This window comes from Oreochromis niloticus, linkage group LG17 (genome assembly GCF_001858045.2).
Source record: "Oreochromis niloticus isolate F11D_XX linkage group LG17, O_niloticus_UMD_NMBU, whole genome shotgun sequence".
NCBI lineage: Eukaryota > Metazoa > Chordata > Actinopteri > Cichliformes > Cichlidae > Oreochromis > Oreochromis niloticus.
The window spans coordinates 2,439,255-2,450,475 of NC_031981.2; the positions used below are offsets into that span (position 1 = coordinate 2,439,255).

Consider the following 11,221-nt stretch of genomic DNA (forward strand, 5'->3'; position numbering starts at 1 on the left):
CTGGGTGTTCTGCAAATGTCCTGCCAAATCTTGAATCCCTGTGACGTCTTTTCATTGAGCTTTCCAACAAAGACAAAAAGATAATTTAATTTAGATGACCAGGGCGAGATTAAAAAAGAAATAATTTGCATTTGTTTATGTGAAAATGCACTGATTGGCCTTCTAACCAGAAAAGCATCAGAAAAGCATCAAGAAAAAATCTTGCGGTGTTCCTACTTCTGTAATTTAATGCTTCCTCATTTGGTTCATTGTCATCATTTTTGTCAGCTGCCATCTCACTTAAAGTTTATTTAGTGTAACAGCTTTATCCTGTATAGATGGAAGAGTCCATGAAAGGGCAGAACACGTAGATGTGACAGATGCAAGGTGTGTCACCAACTGAGACTTCCAGACGCCATTACTAAGATGGAAAAGACAGGATGTCACATAACTGATATTCTACAACTGTACTATTGTCTTAGTCATTACAGATGATGTCTGAGAAAGAGACTGAGAACAGATGACGGTGACAAAACAGTGAATGACAGAGTGTGGCAGCAGTAATTCATTTTGTATTTGAATGTGGGAAAAGCATAATGATGGCGTCATCTTCATATTTCATATAGAAACACCTTATTGCGCAAAGTAATTTGTGTCCAAGCCTTTCAAATACAAGATGTTTTTATTTATATCTAACTTTATTAGTTTTTTTAATTGAACAGCTTTCCTGGCTCAAAATGTTCACCACCATAAAAATGCATTGCCAACAAACCTGTAAAAAGGGGTTTGTAAACACAAACTGTTGTCTTGCATGTTACACAACCAGCATGTGTAATATTATTTCCTTTTATGCTGTTTGTGAACGTATGTTTTAAACTTTGCCAAGAGTCTGAGGTAGTTTCTCATTTTCTAGCCTTCATTGTATATCTCGAGGTTTCCTGACTCCCAACTACAGTCTTCAGAGCCACAATTACGCATGTAATATGTATAGAAGTGTACAAGTCATACATTATGTCATAATTCCCAGCTGTTATGTTTAAATGTTGTGTCAGTGCGTACCTCCCTCCTTCCTGAGCTAACTTCATGTTAACTAAGGTTACATACCTTAGTTAACAGTATTTGCTAAATAGTTACATTTTAATGAAGTGTAAGTGCAAAAACAAACTGTTACTGCTTCAAATACAGGCCACAATCTACAGTTAAAATGGTAACAAATAGACTCCCTACCATTTATCACTTCCTCATTGTTTGACAGAAGGTTCAACCATTAACATTTTCACAAACATAGCATTATACTTCCTTGCTGGAAGTTATGAGAAGATGAATACACCTTTGCTGGTTAAAAAGTAACTACATCTGCTCATTCTAAATGAAGCCATTTCACCAGAATATTTACTAAAAGAAACAAGGAAGTAAAAGTAGGAAGCTTCTTTGTAGCATGATCGGGGTCGGGGGTGACTGGCTGTTATTTAAAGCTCACCAAACATAAGAACCTTACCGTCATGTCTGTATCATGCCCTTTATATAAAAGATGAATGTAGCTTCTGGGTCTAGAACATGTAGTAGTTGCAAAAGCGACTCTCACTCTTGTTTTTTTGTTTTTTTTAAAACGATGGCCTCATTTTTGTGAATGAACAGACAAACGGAAACAAAAGAATGACCAATAAACCAATGGGTGATGTCACTGTGGTTATCTTTTATATACAGGCTGTGGAGCACTAGCCATGCTGTTTGTGCTGTTAATGCACATCAATAAGATTATGTTAGAGTCTATGTCTGAGTGTGTATCCTCTCAGAAAACCATGCCCAGGCCTGCATAAACATACCTGAAATTCTTGTGTTTCGGGTTTCACAGAGCGACTCTTATCAGTGCAAAATCTGTTAGTGGAACTTTATAAACAGCGATCATCTCTTGGGGGTGATGTCATGCACTGCATTTCCTCAGATGATTTTACATACAAGCAATGAATGTCTCATAGATGACTAAGGAAGGTGAAACCAGTGAGTATGCACTGATGACATGATATGACTGTGTGTGATATAAGGTGTATTAACAGCTGTTTTGTGTTTTATTTTGGTGTTTTCTCATCCTGTGGCATACTGTCGTGCTGTTGATAAGAAGGCTCGCAGAGGACTTTGTGCAGCCTTAAAAGGCTCTGTTATACACAGTGGGGAGTTTCTGTGTAAGAGACACTCCTGTAACGTACACATCCGCTGAAACTCAAAGTTTGATCGGAAATGGAAACAGGCAGATACCTTGCATTCCTCCACGCTGAGAGTCACTACGACAAACAAAGCAAGTAGCAGAAACAACAGCAAACACAAATACTAAAATAATCCGTTCTTCCTCATCAAGAGTAGCAGCAGCAGAGTGGCATGGATGGCCTCTGTGTAAACAGTGACAGTTTTAAGCTGGAATTATTAAGGTGTATTGTCATGATTTACCACATTTGAAATAACATTTATCTTATCTCTCAGGAACGTCACAGTGAGTAATCCAGATGCAAATTAGTGTACACACATACAGTCAACTGATGAAGATGAGTCATCAGGGCTGTCCTTCCTGTCTGCCTCTTACCTGCATCATCTTTCATTATATGCACATTTGGGTGAAACCACCTATTGTCCTTCCTTCCTTTATATCCTATACAGTTATAGGTTGACCCTGCACTACCACAGGGTCTCACAGTCTGTCCAAGGATTTCATCCTGATACCTAATGTCAGATAGGGTGCCGTTGGCCAGTCTCTAGAGGTCTGCATATCCAACCAGCCCATCGCTGACCCACCACCAATCCGCTCATGCTAAATGATGTTACAGGAAGCATAATGTTCTCCACAGCTTCTCCAGACCCTTTGAAATCTCTTACATGTGCTCATGGTGAACCTGCTGTCATCTGTGAAAAGCAAAGGGTGATAGTGGCGGCCCTGCCAATTCAGGTACTCTCTGGGAAATGCCAATCGTGCTACACAGCGCTGGGTAGTGACCACAGGACCCACTAGAGGACTTCGGGCCAGCAGGCCACCCTCATCCAGTCTGTTTCTGATTGTTTGGTCAGAGACATTCACACCATTGGGCTGCTGGAGGTCATTCTGCAGCTCCACTAGTGCTCATCCTGTTTCTTTTTTTGCACAGAGCAGATGAATTAAAGAACTTCTACATCCTTTCCAGCTCTCCTAGAGTAACTGTCTATATCCTGGAATCTCCTCCATGACTTTGAGACTGTGCTGGGAGACATAGCAAACCCTCTGGAAAATCTTCCTGCAATGGCACCTTGATGTGCCATGCTGGAGGAATTGGACTACCCACGCAACCTCTGTAGGGTCCAAGTATCGACTCGTGTTATCAGAATAAGGAAAACTAAAAAACATAAAAGATCAACTTCTTTCCATACTGGACGCATTAAGTTCTGGCTTCCTCAATCATTATTTTGCTATTTAAATTATTATCTTTGTTTTTTTTCACAATTGTAGCAGTAATTGGTCAGTCCTAATAAATTAAACATAGCATTCTCAATGTGGATGTTATCAGGTATCTGTTCGTACGAAAGTGTGTCGTAACTGCAGTTTGTTCATCAAAGTGTGAGGTGGTGTGCGTACCAATTTTCAGATGAAAGGATAATCATTTAAAAAGAATGATAGTAGCAAATCTTCCTTGTGACAGCTAAGTTGCCTTAACAACAACAAAACATTTGTGCCATCATGGAGACTCAGCATTAGATGGAAGGAAATAACTTGAAAAAACAATTCCGCGTACCAGCATCCATGTGAGCCGGGTTAGGCAAAGCTTCAGCTGCAGTCACGTAGACTGTGATTAATAGTTTTGCTTCACTTGTTTTCCTCACACACCGTTCTCAGGTCATTAAGAACAATTGCCACATTGTTTTAGACTTTGTTGTAGTAACACGTTTTTTTCTTACAACACATTATCGCTCAGTCGAAACAGTTGGCAGTGAAAACTATAAAATGGATTGACTGATGAAGAATATAAACCATTAGGTAATCTGATCAGGGATTAATCATTTCAGTCAGGTCATTTGGTTTCAGTGCCAGTGCCTCACGGGCCGAGCCAGCCTGCGCCAGCTCCCATTTGACCCCAGTCATTGCCACCTGCAGAGCATCACGTAACTCAGGTCCTGGTCACAGTCTCCACGCAGCGTCCGATTCCAGAGAGGTCCAGAATCGGTCAGAGAGAAAGCGCTCTCCTAATCTTCTCCCGAATCAGGGCCCACGGCCCGCTCGTTCTCATTAAACCCACACAAAGCAAGATGCGTTCCCCTGCTCGATCTCGCAGATCGAGACCTGACCATGCCACACATTGTTGCACAATAGAGTGATAAAACTCGCCCTGACAATATGGGGGAAACAACTAATATGCACACACAATCAGGTCATTTTCATGCAGTGATGCTCCAAGTCCCTCTGACGGGGGGACTCCTACGCCTCTCGCTTTGAAGTGAGGGACAAAGACTGTGCGATGGAGGACTAACTGCTCATGACATTCAGTTAAGGTGACAACTGATGAACAAGAAGTTTTTGTTTTTTAAAACTTTAATCACCCGGTGTGAGGGGAGAGAGCAAATGTGATTTCGTTGTCATTTGTGCGAAATACGTGAATGGATGAGAAAGTTTAGCTTGTCATTGTCTGTGTTTAGAAAGGATGCTGCCTGGCGGTCTGACTCACCGCTCCGTGCTGCCAGTCACGTCAACATTCCTTCCACTATGTTTGTTTTGGACTGGATACCCTAAAAAAACCCTTTTGTTCCACTGTAATACTGCCAGTCTGTACGACTGTGGCTACGTTTACTGTATGCTTTTGAACTGAGTGCTAGTCCACGCACCTCACATACAGTAAAACTGCCTTTTTTTCTCCTCTGAATCTATTCCTGGCATGTGTGTAACAACCATCGAAAAGTTTTAGGGTTATGCATAATGCCTCAGCACACAGTCATCTCCTCACTCTCTCTTTACTACTAGTCATGCAGTCTGTGGTGTTCCAGCTTAAAATAATACAAAAACTGAGACAACACATAGAAACTGTCACCTGGAAAAGATCTGTGTTACCCAAAGACACCCTTACCATGCACTGGTGAAACTGTATTCTTTACTTCTCAGCCATTCTTTCAATGCAAAACGGATCGTTTAAGTTCTAAAGCGATCTCACACGAAGCACGAGATCCTGCCAGGCTCCCTCACAGCACGCAAACTTCTTTAAGCTTAACAAGTGTAGACTTGTTTTATTTTACAAAAGTGAAAGCTCTTCAGCTACATAGTGCACTCGAGATAATAGCAGTTGTGCAGGGAATCTCGATTAAAGCTCAGACTTTATTACATCAGTAGTAAGTGAAATGTAAACTGTTGCTACGTTGCGCTTTCAGACCTGCAGATAAGAGTGTTTACATGCACAGTGAGAGAATGTGACTGCTGCTGTCAAGTTTGAATGTGAAGTTGATACTTAACTCACTTACTTAACTCAAGGTCACGTTCTCGCTTTCTTTGTTCAAAGAACACCCCAACTGGTCATGGCAGATGGCCCCGCCCCTCCCCGAGCCTGGTTCTGCCGGAAGTTTCTTCCTGTTAAAAGGGAATTTTTCCTTCCCACTGTCGCCAAAGTGCTTGCTCATAGGGGGTCATATGATTGTTGGGTTTTCTCTGTATGTATTATTGTAGGATCTACCTTACAATATAAAGCACCTTGAGGCGACTGTTTTTGACACCTAAACTTTATCCTTTCTAGTTTATTCAGAAACAGGGATCTTTTTACCTCTGTGTCCGGCTGATTTACAGGAATGTATCCTGTATCAGAATCAGAATCAGAATCAGAATACTTTATTGATCCCTGGGGGAAATTATTTAGCAATCAGTAAATTGCTATCAGTAAATCAGTAAATCAGTTTCTTACATTCTTGCAACGACTATTATACCGGACAGTTTCAGTAATTACATTACGCTGTGGTCCCTGCATCTTGGTTGTTTTTGTGAGTTGATTATCTCAGAGTTTTGTTCTCTGTTTATATATTTGTGTGATTTATCAGTGATCCGGTCTCAGTCCAGCAGAGAACCTGTCCTCTATCAACAGTTCGGGCTAATGGTGGCAGCGTAATGATGTGGGGGATGTTTTCTTGACACAGTTTGGTCCCGTTAACACCAACAGAGCATAATTTAAATGTCAATAGGTCTCCAGCCATTGAGCACATTTGTTAGTTTTGCAACGTGTAGGAAGGAAGGAAGGTCCAACCCAACCCTGAGTGAGTGTGTGTGTACAAAGAACTTCTCCGAGTTACAGCCATTTGCATTTCAGTCGTGGCATGTGAACTGATAACTGTGCGCTTTACGTTCAGATAACAGCATCTTATCCTGCTGTCACAGCCAGTTCGGAGTTTATACAAGAACACAAAGTGACATCATGAAAACAGCAACACACACAGTTGATTTCTGAAGTATGACTTTCATCATTTATTCAGTTTAATACTCTGAAGACCACAGGCGCGCACCTGTACAATCAAGTGACAGAATATTTGTTCGTTCCTAAAAAAATACAAATAAAAAAATAGAGCGGATTCAACATACACGTGTTGTCAGTTCATATTACTCTGAGTAATATGAAGTTGAAATGAAATCACTAAAACAATGTGAACTGAAGATAGTCACAATCAGTCTTTGTCACTGCTGCACCCGAGCACTGCCCTTTAAAACGCTCACTGTTTATTACTGGAATACAACTATGGGAACATAAATGGAGAGGCAGCAGGTAATCCAAGGAAACATTTAACAGTAACTTACTGTTTTAATGAAAGTGTAAACTAACTTTCAAGTATTAAGTTGCAGTGGCTGAGGTTATCAGTATAAGAAGACAGTGTACAAAATAAATACAAACAATTACTGACTCTAATTTCAATTAAACTTACAAATACACATATAAAAATGTGTTCCACTTGTTCTGGTTTTATTTTACTGTATAAATATATAAAATAAATACACAAATAAATAAATAAATAAATCTTTTGTTTGTTTTTTTAAAAAACAATAACAACAACACGCTTAAATAAAATTAGAGCTCAGTAGTCCTTTCTTTCAAAATGATGGTGGGGTTGATGTCGCTGCCCCTCGACTGCGACGTGCTTGAGTTGATGATCATGGGCCCGGTCTCTTTAACGTCAGGCACATGAAAGGACGCCACGGGGCAGGGACCCTGCACGTTATTGCACACCAGCTTCTGGAGCGAGGCGGTGTTGACCATGTCGAAGCCGACTGTGCCTCCGAAGGTGCTGGGCTTCCAGTACTCCGGGGAGCAGATGGGATTTCCCATTAGGCCCTTGAGGGAGAAAGGAGCCCCCATCTCCACCATTGTTTCCCCAAAGATGCCGTTAGGTCTGGGCTTCTCCACCAGCAGGCCCGGGTAGAGCTCCACAGCATCGACGTCCCCGTACAGCTCCTCCAGCACCGCAGCCATTTCTTTCTCCCCTGAATAACACAAACAAGGAAACGGTTTTGGTCAGTAACACAATCTGGCGTCCTCCCCACTGGCTCGGTCACTGACAGATTTCATATGCCTTTACTTCCTGATTTTTATCTTTCCACTGGCATGCAAGCCATTTTTTTCTTCACTTATACAGCAAGTCAAAGTTAGTTTTCAATCGACATTCACCTCTTGAAAAGTTTAAATCTTCCTCTTTAAAGTAGAGGGACTCCCCGTGTCTGTTTATATCTCGCCTGCAGTGATGACAGTCTGCTTACTCTACCTTAAGATGAAATGACCATCTGGTTTTCAGAGTCATGGAAATAAATACCTAACCTTCAAAACTGCCAGCAACTGCTTAGGGACTCTGAGGCATTTCCTCAATATCAGGTAAACTATTGCATAAACTGTATTCTGCAGCCTACGGGTTTTTCAGTCACACTTTATGATAATAAGAATCATCGCGCTGCAAAGATATTAATCTAGCAATAGCTAGGCCTGAGACAGCAATTACAACAACCTGTTTTTGACACATTTTCAGCATACAGGTATTTTCAAGAAGTGCTGAATTTGTCTCACCTGTCAGGTCTTCGAAAGACGTGTAGGGCTTCATGGAGAATCGTTTCCTGTAGGCGTTAAGGGACTGGTAACGCATTTGTCTGCTGTTCTCTATGGACTTAATGGCCACATACAAGATGGGTCCGGGGACATTTCGACCACCAGCAACCTAAATTACAAAGAAGCACAAATGAAATTTCAATTCTGCATCCCTAAAGCAACGCTGGTCTTGTATGTTTCAGTCTAACTGCTGCTGCGGGAGCTTAAAGAGTTCTTACCCGTCCGGCAATCTGATTGGTGAACGACTCCACCAGGTTGCTGATGCCGTGCTCAGTCACGACAGAGGTGTTGAAGACAAACTGCTTGTAGCTGTAATCTGTCTCCTCAATGTGGAAACTATCAGGCATCAGAGGGTGCCAGTGATAAAGGGTGTTGAACTCGGATGCAATGCGGTTCTGGTACTGGAAGCGCTGGTTAAAGAGCAGCTCAGGGTCAAACTTCAGTTTGAAGTGATAGCCACTGAGATGCTGCACGTAGTCCTCAATCACGATTTTGATGGTCTCACCTGCCAGATGAGAAATGTGACGGTTTATACAATGAAGACACTCTAAATGCTAAAAGCCACTCTGTGCTTTAAAATAAATCGTGCTTATTGATTGATTGATTTGCATGTCTGTAGGTTGGGTAAGCACAAAGTGGATAGTAAAACACATTTCCTCTTTCTGATGTTGACAAGAAATTCTCAAGTCTTTCAGTAAATCAGGTTCCTGAAATGAAATGCTCCACTGTGTGCAACAGGGTCATTAGGAGGTGAAAACTAAGAAGTAAAACTTCCTTTTTTTAAAGAAAAATCCCCTGCTAACGATATTATTATTAGCTTTTTAATAAAAAATTTCCAACTACGTTACAGCTGGTATCTGGACTTCTTTTAACTTACCGATTAGGATGAGCCGTGCGGTCTGGAAGAGTCTTTCGTCATCCCAGTATGGGTGGACCTCTTTCAGCACATCGCACACACGGTTGTGTTCGCGGAGCCAGATGGTGGCGTACATCATCAGACCAGGGACCAGGCCGAATGCCTCGTGGCCGACAGCGAAGCGGTGAGAATCTGGGACGTGAGGGGGGTAATGCATCTCGACACCCACTTCCTTAACTGTCGGGGGGTACATCTCTCCATCAAGCATCTGCAGGGTTACACAAAAGAGGAAACCGCTGTGAGAAACGCACGTGAGCTGGTCTCTTTGACGCCTCGAGTACAGCTATCTTTTTCCCCCATACCTGATATTTCAGCTTGCCATCCTTAAAGAGTCTCAGCTTGTGCTGCTTCTCCAGGTTGTCACCGTAGATGTGGTTGAGGTCCACCTGAAAGTGTAAGACACGCCAATTAAAAACTGCGTCGCATTAAAATGAGTTTGCTTTTCAAAAACCGAGATCTTCAGACCCGCTCCACTTACCCCATGACCCTTAGCAACAGTGAAAGCAGGCCCTCTCTTCATGTCAGATTTGAAGAACTGGTGGGTGAAGTGCTGTGCGAAGAAGGCAAACATCAAACTGGTGCCCTGCGGGTCTGGTATAAACTGTCTCCTCATTAAGAGCTTCTCAGCCAGAACTTTAACATCAGGTAGCTCCTTTTTGCCTGGAAGAATAAGAAGACTTCACTGAGCACATAACACAATGATAGGAAAATCACAGCTCTTTGGGTCTGTTTCATACTTCTGACGCAAAAAATAACTTGATCTCTTTGGTTTGGGCTTGTAGGGGGAGGTTTTTCTGTGTTGCCTCATCTAAGAGGAAAACTAATTCCAATTTGCGCGCTTCCTATGATGTAATTCGACAAAGACGGTTTTGTTCAGTATCTTAAGAATCTCAGAAAACTGGTTTTCCAAAGGTAGACAGTGTACTCACCTACTACTCCCATAGGGGTTGGGCAATCCTGCGGCACAGGGGGGAGGGAGCGTGTATAGTAGGAAAGGTTGGAGTAGGCTTCCCAGCTCTTATAGCCGTAATCAGCATTATAAGTTGGAGGACTGTCAATCAAGTGGGATCGGGCTAGAGAAAGGAAAACCCATATTAGTCCTTCATTTAGTATAAACACTACAACAAGTTGCTGCGTAAATTGTTTAATGTACTGTGAAAAACTTTCCAGTCCACTTTTTTCATTTTTGCCTTCGGGCAGAGAGAGACTTACATGTCAGCACATATCTCATGATGACATCCCTGAGGAATGAGATGCTGTTGACGATGTTCCAGAAACCCTTGAAGTGGGTCAGGATGTAGTGGACTGTGTTGGGTGTTGGCTTCAGAGACACTTTGATCCAGGTGAAGAATTCAGCTGTAAGGGACAAAGAGAGCACGTGAATCAAGCCATCAAGTCACCACCAGAAATGCACCTTCATTTTTGTTTCACTCCAAGCGCGATGTTCACACTTACGTGTTGTGCAGTTTTGCCCATAGTACCCCGTGCGTGTGCAGTCACACTCGTATTCTTCTGAGCCCAGTGGTGAGCAGACACCCCTGTTCTGGCATGGCTCTGAGCAACATGGGTTAACTGTAACAGATAAGGTTGGACACTTACTATCTGTTTAATAAAAAAATAATTATTCAGTTCTCAAGAAGAATAAGAAGAAGATCTTATTTGGCATGACAATAATACTAATAGAAAGAAATCACGACTTCTAAACTGTTGCTGTGATTTGGGCTGTATCAATAAAATAAAATGGAAAAACTGTAAGAAATAATCTGCAGTTTCCTCAGCTTACCAGTTTCGCCGACAAGAAAGCACAGGGCCAACAGGAAAAACAGCAAAGTGAGTTTGTTCATGCTCCGAAGACTCCGCTTTTGTTTCATGTCTGCTCTCCCACTCGCGCGCGACGATGGTGAAATTTTGAATGTCCACAGCCAGGATGAGGCTTTTATAACACGGTGCTCCTCCTACCACCCCACCCACAAACTGTGACAAAAGTGATTTTTTGGTTTATTTTATTATATTAATGTGTTTGCTTATATTAGTGAGCAGGGTTTATGAAGGGGCTGTATATAAAATACATAAATCACCTGTTTTGCGAGTGTCTTTATGACTCTGGGTTACTGTACCCACACTATAATCGTTTCATTCCTTTTTGTCCACTTAAAATATCTTTATAGAACCAATATGTGATACGTGTTGTAATTTCTGATGCACTCTTGGCCACATCACTCTTTAAAAGACATTTTTAATGACAATGAGA

At 41.9% G+C, this 11,221-nt stretch overlaps 1 protein-coding gene across 1 annotated transcript; it reads right to left on the bottom strand.

Moving 5' to 3' along the window:
* Positions 1–6,596: 6,596 nt before the first annotated feature.
* Positions 6,597–10,902, bottom strand: ptgs2b (prostaglandin-endoperoxide synthase 2b). The gene is made up of 10 exons (XM_003445052.5): positions 10,754–10,902; positions 10,426–10,542; positions 10,183–10,326; positions 9,900–10,043; positions 9,449–9,630; positions 9,273–9,356; positions 8,932–9,178; positions 8,273–8,559; positions 8,016–8,163; positions 6,597–7,441 (listed from the first exon to the last, which is right to left on the bottom strand). The coding sequence occupies exons 1-10, from the start codon at positions 10,839–10,841 to the stop codon at positions 7,029–7,031; spliced, it is 1,854 nt and encodes a 617-aa protein (XP_003445100.2). The 5' UTR covers positions 10,842–10,902; the 3' UTR covers positions 6,597–7,028.
* Positions 10,903–11,221: the final 319 nt, after the last annotated feature.